We start from the raw sequence: 23,057 nt of genomic DNA on the forward strand, positions 1-23,057 counted from the left end.
ACTGGTGTCATTTCATGCTGATCCCACCATCTCAGCCCCTTTGTTGCCGTGTCCCACCTCCCACCGCCCTCACCAAGGCTGTCAGCCCGAGGCTTGGGTGTGCTGTGGTGTCCTTGCCATCAGAGCTGTGCAGCAGACGGAGATCTCTTGCCCCTTCCGTGTTGAACCTGGGTCACTCTCCAAGTGGCCAGGATGAAGCTGGCACCTCTCACCCTCCATCCACCCTCGTGGAAGGAAGCAGCTCGTCAACTCCTGCACGTGTCAGAGCCCGCATGGCATCACCCCAGTGAAACACACCTCTTCTGGAGCTGGAAGTGGGAGAGCAACCACAATCCGGAGGCTGAGCCAGCCTTGCGCTCTCCCTCTGGATTCAGTGCAGTGCTGCCAGCGCTTGGTCGCTCCGTGCTCATGCCGCAGAGCCTGCTATGCAACGATGCAAAGGCAAAGCCCGGCAGAGGCACTGGGACTGGCGGCGTGACATCTGCAGAGCCTGTCTCGGGCGGAGGATGGAGCTGGTAATGAGCTGACGGCACAGAAAGCAGGGCACCTGCTTGGGCTTACTGCTGCTTTTGTGCAGTCCAAGCTGCTAGGCAGCGCTGCTGGGGAGCTTAGTTGCCTAGTGACTGTCTGAGCCCCATCCTGCTTTTGGAAGCTGGTGATGGTCTGAGGGTGGGAGGTGCTGTTCATCCCCAGGTGCCATGCTGGGCTGGGCTGCCCCCACCTACCAGACGACGCTCGCTCGCACTGCTGGAGAAATCCTCCTCCTCCTCCTCCTCCTTCCTCCACAACTGCTCCCCCAGGGGCTGTAGCTGGGGTGCGTGGGTGGCTGGGTGGGGAGCTGCCCTGCCCCTCGGTCCTGCCCTGATGACCTGCAGAGGGATTTGGAGGCATGAGAAAATCCTTAAGAACCTCTTAGTGAACTGGGACTTTGCAATCCCTTGTAATTCCCATAGGAAAAGGGCTTGCAGCAGCTCCCTGGGGAATGCTGCGTGTTCTTGCCACCTCCTCCTGCAGAACCCTGCAGCAGCAGTCACACCAGAGCCCCCAAATGCTCCCCACCTGAGAGCTCACAGCTTGAGGCCACCCAGGACCTGGCAGTAGCTGCACACCCAGTAACACCCATGGGTCTCCTTCCCCAAGGGTCCCCAGGCTCACCTTGCATCTACAATGACTCTTGGTATTCCCAACAGCCTGGGCCAGGGGCACTTTTTTCTGCCAGCAGCATCTTCACCTCCAGGGTTTCAAAATCAACCTTGAATAGCCAGTGTTGACCATGAAGGGTCTTGGGAAGAAAACAGCAGAAGCAGAAGGCTTCTGATTGCGGTAGTGAGCAGAGTATAAGCTAGGAGAAAGCTTAGCTCTGTGCCTGGAGATGCCTATGGCCAAATTACATCTGGAAATGGCACAGGGAAATGCAGGTTTGAAGCTGGGGTTGATTCAGAGAGGGCCCTTCCAGGGAGAGCACTGGGAAGGAGCCTGGGACAGTGCTGGGACACACCAGCCTGAGCTGCTGTCATTCCCTATAGGCACAAGACGGGATGGGCCAGCTGAAATCTTAGGTTGAAGATAATGGTGGTGGCAACAGAGACAGCAGAGACACTCCACAAAAAACCTCCAACACACCATAGGAAAAAAAAAAGGTTTTATTATCACCATTATCAACATTTTCATTAGCTTAACACTGAATTGTAAATCACTCAATCATTACATATTGTCTGAATAAAACCTACAGACAGGAAAAAAGTATAGCAGAATCCTCTCCTGACTACAGATGAGCAGCCGGCATCCCACCGGCGCTGCCGGGACAGCATCCCACCTTCCACCCAAGGCAGCCCACGCACCTCGCAAGCAACTCGCCACAGTGGCAAGCAGGCTGCCTGGCTCCAGTGCCTGTGTTCCCTCTGGCTCCACGGAGATTACATCTCACCGGATGATGTTAAAAATCTCCAAAAAAGTTTTAGAGAGGGTTACAGAGGCCAAAAAGAGCAGATCAGCTGCCCCCACTCCTACGGAAAGGCAAGAGGAGAGGAAGCAACCGTGTAGTGCCCCTGCAAAGCCATCAGTTTTCGTGGAGTAATTAATGAAGTAAAAAGGTTTAACCCCATGAAAGCAGATTTCCCTACCATGGCCAGGCTCCTGGGCAGCGGGGGTACAAGGCAGAGCGCCAGCACGCTGGTGCGGGGGAGGTGAGAGCGTGGATGTGCTGGGGGTGGTAGCTCCATCCCCGAGCAGAGGCCAGCTCTGCAGCACCGCCCCGGGGCTCCCCGCAGGCAGCGTGGGATGGGTGCTTCAGTGCAAAGAGATGCTGCGGGCAGCCTCAGTCCCCTCGGGTTGGAATAAGGCCTCATATCGAGAGGGAAGGGAGAACCCATGTAAGGAGCAACGGGCGCAGGGGAAAGCAAAGGGAACCTGGAGGAAAGCTCGCTGGGAGCTCCCCTTCTCCCTGGCCAGCACAGAGGCAGCTCCTTCCCCGTCCCTGCCTTCTTCTGGCCATCTGTATGGCACATCACGCCTGCGTGGGTTGCAGAGCCCGTGCAGAAGACCCCTAGCTCCTACCAAGGACGGGAAAGCAAGGACCCCGTGGTCTGAATTCAGGACTGCCACAGAACGCAGGCGGGACACTGGCATCCCAGGTGGGTGGCAGGCCATGGCAGTGCTGTGTGAGGGGGTCTTAGGTGAGGCACTGCATCCCCAGGATGCCCTTTCCACCTGGCGCAGGGAGCAGCCTGCAGCTCGCAGGAGGAAGGCAAGCCCAGCACAGTGAGGCTGGGGGAACATGCCTTGGATTCACTCTCCAAACCTCATTCTTCCTTGCTCCAAACAAAGCCAAAACCAGCTCCAGGTCGAGGAGATGGAATCACCAAAAGCAGAGACCAGTGAGCAGCACTGGGTAAGGAGCAACAGCCCCAAAGAAAAAACTGCTGCAGGATTTAAAGTTCCAGGCTGGTGTTTAGGGGGATCTGGAGCGCCAGTGGGCAGCTATCCCAATCTGTGGCACCCAAGCAACTACAAAACCCTAGCTCCTGGAAAGCTTGTGGGCATGGCTTCAGCAGGTGTGCCTCAATTCTTTCCTCGGGTTGCTTCTGCCTCAATGCCCACTCAGTGAGCAGAGCTCACTGCTGCGCACGCGCTGCGTTTGCCCACATGGCCTCTCTGCAAGACAAAGCCCTTTCCTTCCCACGCATAGGGGTCTCAAGCCCACGAGGTGCCCAGCATGCAGTGTAAATGCAAAGGCTGTCTACTGACGTGGCAGAGCGGGGTTTAACAATATAGCTTTGGTTGCCATTTTAGCTACTGGAAAGTCATGAAGGGAAATCGTTAGGTCGTAGCCTCTGTTTGCTGGTGCTCTGTAAAGGGCTGGTGCTGGCTCCTTCTCAGTTTCAGCTGCTAAAGTGCAAAGAACCAAATGCTACAAGAAACTCTCCCCGGTTCCTCTCCTCCACCAGGATGAGAGCAGCTATCACAGGGAAGGGAGGGCAGAAGGGTGTCTACTTCACAAGAAGAGCTTGAGGTTCCCCAGGAATGAGTCTGATGCTGCTGTCCTGGGTGAGCAGCTGGGGCTAGGGACGGATGTGCGGCTGCTTGATCACTGGGATGTTGGTCACTGAGCAGAGCGGAATCTGGCAGTGTGAGTTTAAGACTCGTTAGCCACATTTTGAGAATACCTAAGCACTTGCAAACTCCCTGGGGAACTACCACGTTCACAGATGCACGCTGGAAAGCCAGGCAGACTGTCAGATACATGCAGGGCGCAGCAGGAGCACAGCTCTGGGGCTCTGCCATGCCAGTTTTCACGAGTTTCCCACAGACTTGACTGCTGGGTCTTGCGTGGGCAAAGGGCTCATACAAGAGAATGAGACATTGTTTGCACAACCAGCCAGCCCCTTCGGAGGATTTCACCTCCCTAAGGGAACCTGGCATTTTCCAAAGTGCTACTGTGCACTGTGTGCCTGTATACATTCATACAGATGCACACATATGGACATCCACAAACATACACACCTTGGCAGGTGTGCACTGGGGTAAACACGAAAAGGTTTTCACTGATCATCCTCTTTTCTAAATCTTTGACTCAAATTTGGTAGCTGCAATTTCATTTTAGATGCTTGCTCCAGGTCTCAGTATACCCTGGACTTCTCTACTGACAGCACTTTGCATTTACTCTTTTCCTTCTCAAAGCATTTCACAAAAACCCCATGAATTATTTCATCATTCATCAGGGCTCCCAGCATCACTGGGCCAGTGACCTGCTGCCTGCATGGCCAGCAGACTGGCAATCTTGAGAACAACGTGAAGATTTTTTTCTACGGGAAATGCTGCGAGAAATCCACAGGCAATGAACTGGGATGCTGTTTTGAAGCTATTTTATTTTACGCACTGCATCAATGATAGAGCTGACTTAAAATCCAATATCCTGATCCTGCCACTTTGGAAAAATCTTTAGATGAGCCCAGCATTAGCCAACTTCCGAAGAATGGCACAGAACAGCCTGTTCCTGTTTTACGTGTTAGTCCCCCGTGATCCTCTGCAAAGGTGCAATCTCTCTGCCTTGGGTGGAATTTTCTAACAAAATTCACAAATACTACCTATGAAATGGACAAAATAACCCACAAAGCGTTTAAAGAACAGCAGCTCAATCTGCTGCTCTGGAAAAAACCCTCCCTTTAGCTTGCCCCTGGTATCTCAAGGAAAATAGGCAGCTGTCAGGCAGAACTCATGTGGCCCCAGAGTGCAAAGGCTTTTTTGCTTTATCAGGGCTACAGTGGCAGTGGGAACCATTCTCATTGAGTTACAAATACTAGATAGCCTAAGAAAAACAGGGAGATTGAAACAGTCAGGAAGTTTATATTGAAACTATTTTTTACCTCTGTAGTATGAAGTCACCTACAGCTGTTTCATTATTCACCTAGGAGATTTCATGTTGATGGGCACATATACTCACAGAGAAGTCTATAGGATGAATATATCTCACAAGGCAACAGCCCAGTCTTTGTTTTTTACAATCAAAGTTAATATGGATCTTTTTCAAAAGTGATGTCATTGAGATTGAAGACAATTATAAATTGTATCAACAATATGTACTACAGCCTGCAAGTCACAATCTGTGCACACCAAATGGAATATATTATTGCTTGTTAGCCTATTAGACTTTCTTTATAAAAAGATTTTTATACAGAGTACAGGATTATGACAAAACTAGCTAAGTAGTTCTCATCTTGAAAATACAACATCAATTCTTTCAACAAAGGCTTGAATAGCAGCTAAGAGTTAATGAATGATAACAAATATTTACTAATAATTTTATGGCCAGTTTGAACAGAATTTCTTATAGGACTCTTTTCTGGTGTTTATTTACATATGCCTCTTCTTTTGGAAAAATGTTGATAAAATATAACAAGCAACATAGAAATCAAAAGAATGAGTAAACTTCATACCAAGAACATTAAACATTTCTGAAAACACTAAATTATGTTCTCTGTTAAAAAACATACATCATTTTGTCTTTAAAGAAAAATATTTTTCCTGTTTTAAAATATTACCAACAGCATGTAATAAACTAACTTAAAATGAGTTTCATAAAAAAGTTGTCTTGCTGTCTAAACATTACTAAACATGCTTAGGTTGAGATTCTGTTAACTGCCTCAACATCTTAAAAATAGCTCCTTTACAGGAACCTGTGATATTCATACTCCAGAAGACCTGCAAATTTAGAACAGTACATTGATAAAGGATCCGGTAGCTAGAAACAATAAATATATATTTTCATTCAAAGCAAATAATTCTGCAATGTCCTTTGAAACAATCCATGGCCAAGAAAGTGGGGATGTACTTGGCTGAACAATAAAGTCATCTGGCCCTTACCCTGCCTGTGGACACAAACGCCCGCGTGCAGTGCAAAAGGGATGCTCCAGCCTGCCTACATAGCTTCAGCTGCAGGATGCGGACCCATGGACTGAATTGTAGAGTGAGGACCTTGCATTGGCTCTGTGGCGTCCCAGCTGTGTTGGGACAAAGGGAAAGCAACACCAGGAGACTGGGAAAATACCACATTTTTTGCCTGAACAAACCAGGACTAACCATGGTCAAGGCTGCTTTTTGCTCAGACCACAAAGAGGACAAAGCCGCATGCGAGGCTGCTCTCCCTGTGTGCAGGGCATTCCCACTGGGGAGAGATCGTTCTGCTCTCAGGGATACTCTCAGCATCAGGATTTCTTTGTTTTCCATGGTAATAGTAATGCAGGTAATATTTAGGGACTGGCTCTCCTTTCTTTTTTTTGGCAAGCAATCCTTCCATTACTATTAAAATGTAGTATTTCATGCACAAGGAACAGAGAATCAACCCTGAGCTGGGCAGGTATTTATCTCTCCTCAGTCTCAAATAATATGATGCCTTTTTTTTTTTTTTTTTTTTTTTTTTTTTAAGTCTCCTGCTCTTCCTCTCTCTCCCCCTCCCTGACTACAACTAACAGCTAGACTCAGACACAGGAAAAACTCAGTCAGGACTTGCAAACAGGACCAAAGTTTAGTTTTCAGCTGCTTGTCACTCTAGCAAACTGCTACTTTTTACACAACCACACTGGTAATCCCAACTGTCATATCACATCACCTTAGACAGAAACTGGCAAGTCAAATTTGGGGGAAAAAAAAAAAGGGTTAGGCTTTAGAAAAATAAGCTATTCCAAGCCTGAGACTTGCCTTGGATGCTATACTGGGAGTCTTTAAATTGATGGATAACTAGAAGACTTCTTTTTTAACTATAATACACCATGGTCAGTGCAGGAATCACAGGCATGAGTGAAGCAACAATTTAGCCTGTAGGGTACTGTGCAACTCTCCTGGCCTCACTCAGCACCCCGTGGGCACTCTCAAAAGGGCTCCTGTGAGTCTGCTTTACAAAGGAAGATCATCTGCACTTGCCAGTTTGCGTGACTCTGCTGTGCGTGGCAGCCAGGCAGGGGTTGCAATGTTTGCATACTGGGGAGAAATGGGACTTCGAAGTGAGTAGAAACAAAAGCGAGAACCACTGGACTACAACCAACCACGTAAAAAATGCAGAAGAAAACAGGATGGAGCAGACTATTAAAACTGCCTGCAAATTTCAGAATCTGAGACGTTAACAAAAATAACACAAGTAAAACTGTAACTTTTTTTTTTTACCCTGACAGTGACCGTTTAGCATGATTAAAAACATACGGAAGATAGTCCTCGGTGTTAAGTAGTCCTGTTGTAACTGAACTGATCATCATTGAGCTTGCAGAGCTTTTGGAGGGGTAGGATAGAGACACGTCACATTTGTCAGGCATACAGGAACTGAGCTTTTCAACAGACAGTCATTAAACAAAGTTTTCTGGGGGAGAACTTTTGGCATATATAGTCTCCTACCCCCCATTAAAGACTGCAAAAATGTTGCATTCATCTTACTGGACACAGGAAAACATGATTAACTAGCTATTACTGGTAGATAATGTCCAAACTAAGTACCAATATAAAGTTTTCGGCATAACTTAAGACAGAAGCCCTGTTACTCAGCTGCCAGGTCTGGCATGTACCTGGAGCTCCCCACGGTCCTTTTAAAGACATAGTTATTAAAAGATCCAGTGCTACAAACCACTAAATCTACCTAATCTATTCTAGTTCATACACATTGTACAATATTGCCTAGTACTCACTACATACCAAGAGGAAAAGATGCTGACTTGAATTACAGTAAATGTGCTTTTTTTAAAAAATAAAATTAAGATAGCGTGCCACAACATAGTTTGACCAGCATGCAACAAACTTTCTTCAGCTAATATATAGAAATTGTCTAATACAATTAGAAAAAATAATTAGTGAGAGGCCAGAGACGTATTTGATCAAGGAAATTAAGAGATTTATCTGAAATGTTGAGGCTTTTGCCACTGAAGACTCAAAAAACTATTCATTCTATGTCCCTTATCCTCCTTCCCTCTCCTTTATATTATATAATTTTTTACAGAGATTATTGTAAGGCCTATTATTTTTGCATCTATCCTGTAATTTATCTCAAAATAATTTAAAATGCCATAGACAAGCTAGGACCAAAAGCAACTGCTTTTACCATCCACTCAACACTCATGCTTTTATTCTAACAAAGCTGAGGTCCACATGCAGAAATAAATGTTCAGTATGCCTCTATGACAGGTCAAGAATCTGCTCATTCCTAAATGTGACATGGGACCTTCGCTTTCAAATCACAAAGTGAAACATCTCCAAAAGTTTATTCTGAGACAGCAGTCATCAAATCCTCATTAGAAACTAAGACAAAACCTAGCCAAAACAGGTCTATCAACAGAAAATCTCTGGAGATTCTCTGTGATTTTCAACAGTAAGTTTTTAATTGTCTGAAGCATCTAGCGCACTTACTCCAGCACACAACTCTGCTGATAACAGCTGCTGTAGCTCAGTAGGTCAGAGAATGTGCTTTACTGGCTTAATCTACAAGACTTGTTTACAGTTAGTGTTGCACTTCAATTAGCAAAATACACATGCTGCAACCACTGCGTCTTCAGATTCTTCACCCACTACCTCTCCGTACTTTGGGGATTGCACCTCCTCTTGCAGGACACTTGACAATGTTTGTGTACTACCGAGACTGCCTAAAGCACCTTCCTCTCCACAAGGAAGGTTACGTGCTCTCCAGCACCTTCTTGTCAGATGACAAACTGAGGTTTCTTTCTTTCTTCTGCAACCCCAGAAACCTCAATCTCCTCTCCTGTGGCAGAATAAAACGGTCCTGTTTCAGGTCAGTCCATAGCACAACAGGAAGGGCAGCATCTCCAGCAGATATGTACCAGTACAAAGGAGATGGAAGAAAAGCAGGAGATAGAAGACACCATGACTGAAGGATGCACAGCAACAATTAAGGGAGTCAGTAAATTGCAGAACATTGTATCTGACAATACAAAACATATCTCAAGCTGCAAGTCTGATGTTCAGCTCCCTCTTCTACTGTTTTTTTTTCTGAGCAAAATTGCAGTTAATTAGCCTGCTAAACTTGAACTCTGTTCAAACTGTCTGGTCTAAGTAGGTGCTACTTATTCTCCCACCAAGTATGCTTCATCAGCAGTGTTAGACAAGTAATGCAGTAAAGACACTTGCTGGTAATTTGGCACAGTTTGAAAACACAGCAATGACAGTGTTACAGTTAACATGACTCAGTGATAGGGAACTGATTATAAAGAAAGAGTTGCAGGTTTCTTTTTCTTCCTTTCAAGAAGAAAAGACCTTATAAAAAAAGACCCTAATGCTCCCTCTTAAACTTTCTGCTTCTACTCTTTTTAGGTCAGATATTGGCCTCTGAATTTTTCAGGTACTTTCTCATGAAAGAATCCATATTAGAAATCACAGTTAAGAAAAATACCTTCCTTACTCCCCCCAAATTCTTTCAAATGCTGCAACTTTCCAGGGTTAATACTGATCTGAAACAAGGGTCCAAGAATGACAGCGAGAGAAGTGAAACAAGAGGTGTACGTCTAATTTGACAACTAGGACTCATGCCCCACAGCACCTCCTCCTCGGACAGAGAGGGCACAGCGCCCTCCCCCTCGTCTTCTGTCTAAGGTCACTGGTTTATCCTCCTCTTCCAGCTCCACAAGAACTGATTGAACATGCATTGCGCTTGAGGTCAGAGTTCCAGCAAACAAAACCTTGACAGCATGTTTAAAAAACAAAAGCAGTTCCCCCTTCCTTACTCTCTAAGACCTGTCACAGCAGGGTCCCACTGTGCTCTCCAGGGAAAGCTGTGAGGACTGACGCAGGAGTGGGCCCGTAGTGGGATCTACCATTGAGGAGGTTGGGAAGAGCTTGTACCAGCCGATTGCTAAAGTTGACAAATCCAGTTCTTCCAGGAGGACCCTGGCGACTCCCATGAAGTGCTTGCGCTCCATGCGTCCATAGTTTCCCCAGACTATCACCTTAGGAACAAGAGGGGGGAGCACAGTTAATCCTCCAACTTGCACACTTGCTTGGGAAGCACAAGTCTTATCAATCCTTCTTTCTACTCATCCAACTTCCTGGGGCTTTACTACAGTCTGAGAAGAGCAGAAAAGTTTACACTACCAACAGGTGACGTGAAGCTCTCGCTGATGATTTTACAATTTTTTTAAGCACAGTTTTATAAATCTTAATGCTATCAGACTTTTTTCTCCCCCCCACGGAAAACAGGTGAATGCGCACGTGGATGAGACACCATCCTGCTGCTCTACCTGCTGGGCAGGAACAGCACATACTCAAAGTATCCCTGGAGCTGCAGCTCCAACACCTGCAGGTAAAACCTGGTCCTGGCACAGTAACGGGCCTTGGACACAACAAAAAGTGGCCCAGGGGAAAAGGGCAGGAAAGGCTCCTGATCTGGAAAAACAAACCAACAAAAAAAAAGGTGGGCAATAGCTTGGGGCAAAAGCCAACAGTTTGAGGAAAAGAGCATGTTGTAACTTCTGCACTTGGAGCTCATGATACAGGGCAGATGGGAGATGAGGCACAGCTACTCACCTGGAAAAAGGGCAGGAGCCGACCGCTGGCAAGCAGGACTGGTGATGCAAGGGGCACACATGGACGGGGCATGCAGGGGAAGCAGAACAGACTGCCGAGAAAGGCTTGCAGGCACAGAGGAAGGTCGAATGAAAGGGAGCTGGTAGACAAGCAGGGAAAGCTGAATTGCACTTACGATGGAGACCAGTGGGTGGAACAATAGATGTAGTGAGGGTCATGGGCTTAAGCATGCTGGAGGTCTGCGCGTGACCAAGTGGCCCTATGTGGCTCAAGACAAAGGTGACGACTGACTCCAGAGTGAGTCCATGTTCTGAAGAGGAGAGGATGAGTACGATGAGTTATGATGGTGACTAGTGATCTCTGGCTAATCCTGACAGCTTCTTTCCCTAGGCTCCGAATAACCAGAACATTACAACTTTCTGTAAAATGAGGTAGGTGAGACAATGGATGTCAATTAAAAGACAAAAAATAACACTCCAGGTCAGCACGAGATGGAGCAAGCCACTGCAGAAAGGTGGTTTGGTGGCATGGCCATTGGTAGAGAGCCAAGCTCCTCATTTTATTCTCTTGGAATAAGCGTCTTTCCTGGCAGCAAGGCAGCAGGTAAGGAAACCCATGCAAGGCAAGAGCAGACCAAGCCAGGTCCCACCCCATTTCAGTCAAAAATATGCAGTCTCATTACAACAGTGGAAAATGCTTCTAATCAAGGTAAATGAGGAAGAGTTCACTAGTGAGAAGGATCCAGCAGGTTAGCTGGCAATTCTTATGCCAGTGGAGGTAAGCAATAGAAACTTACAGATTAATTACATCAGTATTACCAGTGGATTTTAGCTAGGCTTTATTAGATGGAAACGATTTAGGTATGAATTAACAGTACAAATCATTCTGCTCTGGAAATATAGGTGTGGAATTGAAAATATGAGTATGGCAGAAAATGTATAGCAGTAAAAGAAAAGAGGTAGAAAAAGGTAGGGTATGTGATTGGGTGATGGCCAAAGCAGAGTGCTCTGAATACGTATAAACACAGAAGACAACCTATGCTGCAAGATTGTTTAGCATCTATAGGTACTACCTATCTCCTAACTGGGCAGGGAAAAAAAAATTAAAAAAATAAAAATCAACCTTTTCCTGGTAGGCACTCATGTTACCTGGCAGGGTATCAAATAATAATCAGTTTGAGTATGAAAAAAAGGTTTTCCTTTCCATTTGTCACGTTCAGATCAAGTGCATTTGGTTCAATGAAAACACTGGCTTTTTCTCATCTATGTTGATTATCCAGATTGCTTGCCAGACTTAATATCTTCCAACAGATGTGGAAGAGAGAGATGGGCAGACCTGAGACTTGCTCACCTTACCTGTAATACTTTGCCCTGGGGGCTCTCAGCAAACAGTAACACCTGATTGTACAAAGGGTCTAATGATTTGCGAGCCACTTTTGTCTTCTTTTTCGCAATGCACACGCCATTCTCTAGCAGGTAAGCTTTGATGTAAGCAGCTGGAAAAAATAAATATTGTCAAATATGAAAAAATCTTCATGCTCACTTTAGAAAAGACAGAGTGCCATGTCTCAGTAATTTCCAAAGGCGGCATTTACAGCAGTGAAAAGATTTGCTCAACCAGCCTTATTTTCAATACCGCATACAGACTGCTTATTCCTGCAGAAGCCTAGCGGAATTAAATTTTTTCGTATTCACAAGCATCACAGGAGGCTGGGGCTCAGTGAATTACATTAGGAGGTCAAAGCATACTACCTGGCAGTGTTTTGGAGCCGGGTTTTGGTGTCAGTCCTCGAGCCTGAATGATATCCACTTCTAGCTGCCCATTTCGCTCTTGCAAGCCAATTTCCACATCCCCTAAACCAAAATGTCAAAATAGACAGAAGACTTCCAAAACAATACATCTACGGGCTACTAAAATGTTAAAAAAGAAAACAATCTTCATGTCACACCTGATACAAGCTGTAACAAACTGTAGGCCCTGAGTGCCTGATCTCCTCCTGCGTTACTCTGGAGTAAGCAGCTCTACAGTGATTACAGCCCATATTTTCAAAAGCAATCTCTACTGTCAGCCCTCTAACATGGCTTTGGTGACTCAGTCTCATACTCTTCAGCAGCAGCTAGCCTCTCATCTCTCCCAAACTGAAGCACCTAGAATCACAGGCTGCTTTGGAAAATGCAATTATGGTGGACCATAAGAAAATCTTTACAGAGCCTGGTGGGTCTTAGAGAGCAAGAAAAACATTAAGATGCACAGCATGCATTTTCAGGATTTTAGCTGTGTTTCACTTAGTCTATGCCTTTCAGATCCAACAGAGGAAAGCATAAAGCTGGTGCTCTCCTACTAATGCCACATTTGCAGCAATCAGCAAAACCTTTCAGCCAAGCTTACTTGATTTAACAGAGAAACTGAGCTGGAGAGTGGTAGATCAGCAGATACTGGACATATTAGGTGGCTTGTAGGAGTGGTCTGTTCAAGACTAAATTAAAGCCACCTAACATTTTTGTGTTCCTTACCCATTGAAGTGGTGGCCAAGGTCTGACGTCCAACAAATTGTGCAGGGCCCATGCTCCCCAGGAAGTCACTAAACTGCCCAGCTGATGCCAGATGGACTCCACTGAAATTCAAGCTGCAAAAGAAATTGATTTTGGCAAGTGATTAATTTGCATTTTAAAGCAGCCCAGTAACTAAAGAACCAGATTTAATGTATCTTTGAAATGAATGACATCTACAGAAGCTGCCTTGTCTCGCAAAACTCACTGATTTCCAGCCAGTTTAGTTACATGGAATCCATTTAAAATCCCTTTCCTTGTACAAAAAAAAACAACCCAAACCAGTAACGGTTGCAGTCACCAGTTAGTTAATACTTGTTTAACTATAACTAATTGTCTGTAAGGAAACTCTCTGCCATATCAGGCTCATATGCAGCCTGTCACTCTTCCAGGTAGCATTATAATCTAAGCAGCTTCCTAGCACAGCTTATAGGATGTCTCTTGGTAGCTGTCCCTTCCCAGTCCTCATTTCTGAGGAAATAATGCATCTAGAGCAGCAGATGAAAGTGAGATGAGGGGTGCTAGCATCAATCCCATTGGGACTCGATTCCCTATTTGTTTATCACACACACACACACACACAGAGCAATGCATCTCCTTCTTGACCAAAGGGCCCCATTTCCTACCACTCAAAACCAGAAACATCCATCACATCTACTGCGCCGTTTCCATACCTGCTTCCACAACCATCCTGAAGCAGTTACGAAGACAACCTGGACATTGGTGCAAGGCTAAAGGGATAACACCCTCAAACACCAGCAATGCCTCTGCCGCAGTCACTGCAGCAAACCAAAAGCTGTCAGGGGGACAGAGCCCCCAAATCTATTCACCAGGCACCTGAGGCTGGTCTCCTGCATGGCTGCAGGTGCTGGTCACTGCACTGCACATGGGTAAAGCAACGCAAAAGGGTCAAACCCTGTGGTGCACTGATACAAACCAAGATTTACCCAGTTGTACCCTGATTTACACAGCTGTTTCAGAGGTTGTGGGAAAACTTGCTGCAAGTGGTAAGGAGGAAGCTTGAGGGCACCATTTGACACCTACCTTTGTCCTGCAGGCATCTGCCAAACCACGACACAGCTGCTGAAACACAGACCAGGAGCTCTGTACCAGGGTACCCATGCTACTGCACCGGGTTTTGCACTCTGCCTCCAGGGAAGCTGCTGCATGCCGAAGTCAGTCACAATTATGAGCCTCCCACACATTTCCAAATGTCCTTGGAGGGGGACAATCACCCATGTAATGATACAGCTCCCTGCTGCCCCAAATTTGTTTCTTAGAAAGGATGCTGTGAGGAGGCCGTATGTTTGGTACAAGTGAAGCCAGAGAGGAACCCTGCCTGTGGAGCAGGCTGGGGACCACAGGCTCTCACGCAGACCGAGTCAGCCACAACGATTCATTGATTCCCCCCCTGCAAGTCAGTCACATTTAAAAGACATTAGGAAAAAAAAATTTTTTTTAAACCCCATTCACCCAGAAGAGTGTTAATTTCAGGTTGGGATTTCAGCTCTCATTAGCTATTTGCAGACCTGGTCTCAGCCCCATGGGAATATTTATTTATTCAGATGAGGAATGAGGAAGCCAGCACACACACCTCGGCATCTCACCATGCATGGGACTGAAGAGGATGTGTCACTAGCACATGTCCTCATGACAGGTTCATGGGGTGGCTCAGCTCACTGTGACAGGGGCACCGAATTAAATAGCCAGAATTTTCCACAGAGCACTGCACCTCCCCTCTACGCTGACCTTGCTCTTTGAGAAACCTGGTTATCGCTGCTATACAGGGAGCTTCTGAGCCTACCCTGGGGAGTACGTGACCTGAATGAGCACATAAATAACAAGCTGGCAAGACAACTCACACCCATTCAGGGAAATGTTCTCTACCATGCTCAAAACAGATGCTTTGGCTCATTAACAAGATGCCAAGGACCAGGACAGTGGAGGGGAAGCCCAGGACTGAGTGAAGCCTAGTGCTCTGAGAGCCCACAACACATCCAGAACCAGGTCTCAGAGCGATCCCTTTCCAAGGTGAAGTCCGGTCATGTTACTGCAGTGGAGACACAAAGCTGGGAGAAGATCACTCACAGAAGCTCCAGTTGCTGCAAGGCAGCAAAGAAGAGAGACCCTTCTGGCTCCTGAATACTCAAAATAATTCACAAAACCTGCCACAGAAGACCATTTCCCCTTACCTGCTGGGGAAAGAACATCATTGAAGGCTGATGTCAAATATTTGTCTGCTCTTGATGTGTGCGAGGAGAGAAACCACCCATGCTCTCGCACACCAGCTCACCCCTCCTTTGGGCAACACTGCTCCCAAAGGCTCTGCCCAGAAGCTGGGGCAGCTAATGAGCAAATAAAAGCACCTGCTAACAGAGCAGCTGATGCTGCAGCCTACATCAATGATATTCCAATGTGAAGCAAAATAGCAGGAAAGCATGAAGAACAGTGTTGAAAAGCACAAGAACAAGAGCTGTTGGGCTAAAGGTGAACCAACAGTAACTGGAAGTGTTTACAGCAAAGCAAACGTTGCTGTTATCGCCACACAGGTTCAGAAGTCAGAGGGCTTGGGATGACCTCAAAACGATGAACGCTTCTCAGTGCAAATTACAGCAAGAGGGCAGGACATTGCTGCAGGGACACCAGGGCTGTGCCGCAAGCATGGACCGTAGCAAGGAAAGCAGTCGAGCCGCTGCTTGAATGAAGATGCTGCTGCTTTGTAGCACTGGGGCTGATCTTGAGAGGAACAGCAAAAGCCTGCTTAAAACCACGGGCCAAGGTCAAGACTCCGGCAGTTTGGATAACAGCCTCAGTTAATAGGTTTACTAGCACTATATGAAACTCAGTATTAGGTTAGACAGTTAATGTTCCCTGTTGTGTTATATTTGACTGGGAAGGGAAGATGTAAGGAATTAATTCTTTAATAGATTATGCCATTAGCTGGTAGGACTGGCTGCTACATTGCACAGAGGCTGACCTTTTGCAGTGCTGCTTTATTAGACATTAGAAGCAGCAGCTCTAAATCAGGCTCCTTGGCTTTGACCAATTCCTGGACATATATTTGGGTATTGCCAATAACCCTGGAATGGAAACAATTTCTGTCTGGAAAAATCATAAGCTACCTCCAAGAAAGCAATTGCTTATCCCTTGAGAGAAGAGGGAAGGGGAAAATAAAACTGCAGAAATTTAGTATGAATGTGAATTAAAAACAGCAGGAACCATTTAGCTGCATCGGCTAAATTCAGGATGCCCAAATCCAGCTCAGTGAGCTCTGTCTGCCAAGTGCTCAGAGAGAAGCTGGGATGCCGAGGTGAGGGAGCCGTGTACAGTGTGGTTCTGAGACCGGTGGGACAGACCTTCCCCATTCACTCACTTGCTTTTCCTGCAGCTGAAGCAGGGAGGAAAAGAGCTCCAGGGATCACCATGACTTCTTTCAGGTTCTTAAACACAGCCCTAGTGCTCCCAAGAGCTCTCCTCTGCCACTGTGCTGCCTGCTGCATGCTCAGCAGACTTCTCCTGCCTGACCTCCGAAGAAACAGAGCCATTTCTCACCTGCCCTTGGTTCAGCAACCAGCTCTCCAGCTGAACCACCACATGCTGGATGTGCTGGCAGGGAGACATGCTCCCAAAGGGATCCACCACAGGTTACAGCGACAGCTCCACCTTGGGTGAGAGCCAGCAGATGGGTTTCACATGCACTGGAGCAACCCTGGAAAGCCCTTCCCCTCCCATCACCAAGCATGCCTCTCCCTTAAGGGGAGAAATCGCTACAACCTGGTTATCACCAACACGAGATGTCTTTTTTTTATTGCAATCTAAAAAGAAGTGCTAAAAATAGCAGGAGGAATAAAGAGGGAGCATTTCGCAGCTGACTTGCAAATAGCAACTTGTCATAACCAGCAGGGCCCTGGGGACTGGGGCTGTGGCAAGACCATCTTGTGCTGACAAACAGCCACACAGAGAAGATTAACAGGTGACACTTGTCAGCCTTTTGTCTAAAGGGCACATATCCTCCACTGAGGGAGGGCAGCACAGCCGTTTGAACAAGAAAGAGAAATTAATTATCTCTTCTCTGGCCCTCTGCTTTCACTAATCATGATTCATGGGCTCTGCTTTGCCACAGCTGAATGAGAATGATTTTAATGAAGTTAAAGATTGTGGGTTTTGCTGTGGAATTGGTTTGAAGTTGAACATGGCTCTGTTATTGACCTGAAGGCACAGAGAGAGCACACGGAGGTAATGCCTCTGGGGTGTCAATGACAAATGAAGGACATTTTGCTGGAGGACCCACAGAACATGGCCCTCAGCTGTAGGTAAGGAGGCAGACCAGGGGCAGCAGCAGGACAACACTCTGAAGACTACTGATCCTGGGGTCTCTGAGCCCAGCAACAAGAAGTAACATCAGCAGAAACCTACAAGAACATTAATATTGTTTGCACAGGTACCAGCTCCACCCCCAAGGCTCAGCACAGGCTGCAGAACCCATTTCAAACAACGGATAAAATAGCCATTTCTAAGCCCAAGCTGTCCCTGGCACAGCAGCCAGCTAGCATAGATGCCTCCACGGCGTGCTGAAGGCATCGCAGCATGGACACACCTTGGGACAGCAGGGGACAACTGCTCTTGTTGCAGTCGTCTGGACACCCGCGAGAGGGAGACAAGACCACGCAGACACCGGCCTGCAAGGCTACAGCTGGCAGGCAGAGCCCTGAGCCCAGCCTGGCAGCTCCAGGCAGCTGCAAGCAATGCCCATATGCAATCCCCATGCAGAACATGTACCTAATTCCCATTCCCGACTTTATGAAAAAGGTGACTGCATAAACAAGTTATTTCTTGTGACACATTTATATGCAGAATAAAACTGTGTTCACTCAATCTTAGGAACCATGTGCTCAAACTGGGGCTGAGATTGCCTTGATGTTCTTCTTTTAAACACAACATTCATAATCCTGATTATTTAGGAAATCTGCAGCAGTCTCTGAAGACTGTGCTCCTGCATTACACACTGTAGGTCAGGGCATATGAAATCTGTCCTGTGTAGTGTAATTTAAAAGTCGCTTAAAGGCTCTTTGCCAGCTGCTTGCTTCTCTGCTCTTTCAAGGTAGCAGCATTTCCTGACCTACCCATTGCAAAGATCGGTGCCCTTCCTCTTAACATGCAAAGCATCATGCAGTTGGTTCCTTTAAAGCAAGGCTGCTGCTTTTCATATATATTCAGATGGAGAACTAGCTTTTCAAAGTTTTCTTGTAAACTGATGAGGATTTGAATGCCTAGATAGACAATGCTGACTTCAATACAAAATGGTATAAAGAAAATTCAGAGCACCTGTACTGATCCCTCTCATACCACATATGTGGCTCTGCTCAGCCTCTTCTGCACCCCCACCCGTTGTTTGCTGTGCATTAGCATGCAAGGCATGTAACAGCACAGACACATTTAGGGAAATGTATCATTAATTTCTTTTCCTGTCCATGCGGAGTTTGTCTGACCTCCTTTCTAAATCTATTTTTAAATTGCTTCTGGGACTCTGTATGCCAGGTATACCATTAGGCTGCTGCAAGCATCTGCAGAATCAGCTTGTCAAAACCTTGCAAAACTCACAGGAAATATGGTAAGAGGGCATCTCCACAGGTCACCCAGTCCACACCCAGGTCCCAAGGCCAGAGCAGCTTTATTTACATCATTCGTGACAGCTGCTTGTCTAACCAGTTCTTAAAATCCCTCCCTAGAGAATTTATTCCTGTGCTTTGCTTTACTTTTTCCTTCCAAATCTTCTTCCAGTCCTTCCTCTTTGCACATCAGTCCTCAACATCATTTCTGAGTTATCAGTTCAAAGCACAGCCCAGCCTATTTCCTTTCTTTTGCCCTGATACAGTACTTTTTACTTCTGTCTTTGAAGACTCTGGGACTGGTCTCGATTGTACCAACTTGTAATGGCCACACACTGGCTGCTATGCCTGTGCAGAAGAAATGCAGAGCAAGGTATTCATCTCCTGCTCCCTTCACAGGCTGGGTGTAACACCCTTTTGTCAAGGAGCTCTGGCAAGAGGAGGGGTATTCTGAGAAGACTTTGTGTCCTCCCCCTTGGACCAAATCCCCATTACTGCCTCTTTATTACACTTGCACATCTTGACTTCTGCAGAGATGAGCTGCACTGCTCCAACTGCTGTGGGTTCAACCAGGTGGGGTAGTGGTGAAGCCAGACGGCTTCAATACAGCCACCCCCTGGCACACCCAGAGAACAGCTATTTTCAGAAGATAACATTTTTGTCTTGTGCTTCTCATGGATTTAGTCACACTATCCACACAACCGCCTATCTGCCATCAACTCAAGCCTTTAGAAGTGATACACTCTTTTAAGAGGCGTTCCACGGTGTCTAGCATGTATATGGGATGTGTTTGGGCCCAGGTTCAGAAATCATTGTTCTGTTCCCGTAAGTATTTTCTAAAAGGCTCTTTTTCATCCTCTTAGGGCACAAAGTTGCAATTAATAAGCAAGTTGCCTAAACGCAACTATGCAACTGAATGGTTTGACTTGCACAGCTGAACTAACAGATTTGCTATACATCTACATCTAACACATAGCTAAGTTCTCCAGCTCTGTCTTTAAAAAACAGGGACAGCAACGCATACTTTCTTCATCCAGAAAAAAGGAGAAGGGAGGAAGTCTTCTCTGAGACTGATAACATATTTGACAGTTATTTTATTTGAGCATTAAAAAAGCCCATCAGAACTCCAATTTCAGGGAGCAGGACTGTACTGTATAACAATCACACTCATCCATATTGCATGTTAAGGTCTTTTAAATAGCATCTTACACACAGAAGCCAAGTGGGTTTCTATCAGCTAAGGAGGAAGGCAGAACTGGTTAATTTAACATCCACTGCCCCCATCTTTAAAATATTTATGGTGCACATGAGGAATTATTAATGCAATACGCATCTGACTACATTGTCAAAGGACTGGGCACACAGCCCCTTACCCTGTCAAAGTCAATGTGACTGCTGCAGGAACCTGGCTGCAAAGGTTTTCTATGAGCATCTATCCCTGCAGGACCCAAACCTGACCTAACCCCACCAACCTCACACATCTCCTCTGCCAGGCAATATCCCTGTCTCTGCCTCTCAACGAGCTCCGCTTCTCTCCTGGCCACTCCACTTCCTGTAACATTTTTAGCACTGTGACATGCTGTCTTATGTGCTGTAACACACCGTACTCCGCTCGTGTATCCGATTCCTTCTGCTGTATGAATTCTGCCACCTAAATGGTGCTATAAAAACTATGCGGTGGATTATGTACAAAGACCTCCCCCATTCCCTTCCCCAACTTACCAGGCCAGCTACATTTTTAGCAATCACTAGTCATCTCAGACGCATTGAATAAAAGATAGCTACCTGCCTTCAGAAAGCAATTTTGCGTGTTCCCAAGAGGTTGCTGAAGGCAGGATTCACTCTATTTACTGCTGTAACTACAACTCTCAAGGTCACATCCTTTCCAAACCATGCTGGTCAAGCTTAACACCACAAAAGGATGTTGCTGAACAGGCTAATTTCTTGGCATATTACAGAAACAATCTCCAAGCCTTTCCTGGTTTCCATCTCAAAGGGCCTTGATTTCTTATAGCCCGAACTGCATTAACAACACATTTCATTACATTTTTTTAAAAGGACTTGCATAAAAGGAGAGCCCTAAAGACACTTCGCTATAAAAGAGTCTAGAAGTCCCCTGGCTTTGGATACCAAAAAAGAGACATTCAGTGAATAGCTATGACATAAATCTCCTGAATAGTGTGTTAAGGAATCAAATCTTTTGGTAATTCTCAAATAATGATGGATAATTTTTGGTGAAGGAAAGTGAATTTTCACATGGCCGTGTGGTCACAAGCCAGGCCAGTATTTTCTCCAGCTGCCTTTTAGTTATTGCTCTGTACTGAAGCAGAAAAGGGCAGGTAGTTCTCCTAGCCTAAGTCCCAGCACTGGTTCACATCAGCCCTGTACACACAGATGGGAGAACTGGTACAAGCCATAGCCTGCAGAAACAGCATGAGACAGAACAAAGCCGAGAGGCGTGAGGTGCCTGTGCCGGCACCACACGTGCTGGGCTGTGTTCTGCCTCCAGCCTTCGTGACAACAGGGGCTTCAGGCAGGGCTCAGGCTGGTGCTGCCCTCACGATGGGAAAAGAGAGATGATATAGTTAACAAGATGCTTCCTTGCTGGACAGGCAGACTCAGATAATACAAGAACAATCCTCTAAGTCTTTGCTAGTCATCACCTGCTGTGCTTTTCTAAGGTAAAAATCACCTTAGCTCTCTCTAACTTAATCATCTCAGCAGTAGCCAGCAAGAACAAAAAAGCTGACAAGTACCACTTACTAGGGACTATGGCAGCCAGCAGTCTTTTGTTCCAGGTCCATTTTTGTCTTTCTGCTCCATTTTCAGAAAGAAAAATGGCTGGCAGGAATAAGTTACGCACAAGTCCAGAATCTATTGCTTTCTGAATGTTGTGCATGGTCTCGTGCAGCTGCAGCAAAACCCAGCCAAAACAAGATGTAGGTCATACAAGAGCCAGGATGAAGCTGGAGATCTGTGTTGAATCTCAGGGGTTTATTTATTTAAGAGTTATTCCTATATTCAGAATTTTATCCTTGCAGGAATCTTGGTGTCCCAAGACTACTTGGTAGGCACTTGCTACAGTGGGTAACTGTCCTCTTATGCAGATTTTTAAGTACATACATAGAAAAAAATACTCACTGCTGTAGGGATTTGTAACCAGTGCTAAGATTGGTCTGGATGAATTATGAATGGAAACATCTGTGTGTGCAAAAGCACAACCAACTTGTCAGCAGCAGACCTGTCCTGTGATGACAGGAGGAAGACAACAAGGTCAGAGAGCACATCACTTCCATAGCCTTTCTGAAGGCAGACTGTAGCCACAAAGATCCCTCAAACAAGGAAACAAAAAGGTAGCAGCACTACTTAAGATCAAAAAGAGCAAGACCCCAAGGTGAAAGATCACTCCATAATAACAGGTAAGTCCTAGAAAGTTTAAAAAAAAAAAAACAGTTCAAGAGCCAGTCTGTCGTGAAGAACAACTCGGAAGCCATAGCGAGGGCTTGACAGATGGTGTCCCTGGTCCTCCCTGCAGCACACAACCAAGCCTGGCTACAGCACGAGGCTTGGCACCTGCACAGGGCGGTGAGAGCGTGCGTGAGTGAAACCTAGAAGCGTGAATGACTGACAACACCTTTGTTTAGAATAAATATCACCTTTCCCTTCTATAAACTCTCACATTGAGTTTTATTATATTAATTTCCTACACTAGTGCACAACCACTGTGCAGTATATTAAAGCTGGGTAACATGGTTGGAGGACTTTTTGTACAGCAAAAAATTAAAAGCAGCAGTGTGTTGGCATTGTCAGCACTTACTGGCATGCTGTATGAGCTTAAATTCCAGGAGATGCATCTTTTAGACCAGCTAATCTTCAGTATACTTGACCTTCAGGTAAAACCCTAAAGGGAATATTTTGTTGAAGGAGGGCCTAGCATATCTGAGGAGAAGTATATCCCTACATAACAAGCCTCTCCATAAAAGAACAACTGGATTTCATGCACTCTGGTATTCACAGAAAAAGCAGCACTGCTCAAAATTGCACACTACAGAAAATTTTTCAACTGCAATACTTCGCACTGGCACAGAGCAGCTGTAGCTAGCTGCAGCCAGCTCACCGCAACAAACATGAAAGCAGTCAATAAGCATCACTTTTTAAAAGCATGTATGACAGAGCAGGTATTTAGGCCTTCTGCAGCAAAGTTTCACCAAATCTTTGATCATTTCAGTGTTCCACCTTTGGAAATTGTCCTTTTAGGCCTTAAATTGAAAAGGATTATAAAAACATACAGGAGTTGAGAAACAAGCCCTCTTGGATGATGAGGTTTTGAATCCATTTTCTTCCCTGTGCAAACACACTGAAGAGAGGTATGGGTGGAAGAACTAGG

At 45.9% G+C, this 23,057-nt stretch overlaps 1 protein-coding gene across 1 annotated transcript in view; it reads right to left on the reverse strand.

The window, feature by feature from the left end:
- Nucleotides 1–1,625: 1,625 nt before the first annotated feature.
- Nucleotides 1,626–23,057, reverse strand: part of RIMS4 (regulating synaptic membrane exocytosis 4) — a 60,570-nt gene continuing 39,138 nt past the window's right edge. The window contains exons 3-6 of the mRNA XM_052788995.1: nucleotides 13,026–13,138; nucleotides 12,264–12,365; nucleotides 11,868–12,007; nucleotides 1,626–9,935 (exon numbers count right to left, since the gene is read on the reverse strand). Coding sequence (XP_052644955.1) covers nucleotides 9,717–9,935; nucleotides 11,868–12,007; nucleotides 12,264–12,365; nucleotides 13,026–13,138 — 574 coding nt within the window. The 3' untranslated portion in view covers nucleotides 1,626–9,716. The remainder of the gene's footprint in view (nucleotides 9,936–11,867; nucleotides 12,008–12,263; nucleotides 12,366–13,025; nucleotides 13,139–23,057) is intronic.

Source organism: Harpia harpyja, chromosome 1, assembly GCF_026419915.1.
Source record: "Harpia harpyja isolate bHarHar1 chromosome 1, bHarHar1 primary haplotype, whole genome shotgun sequence".
NCBI lineage: Eukaryota > Metazoa > Chordata > Aves > Accipitriformes > Accipitridae > Harpia > Harpia harpyja.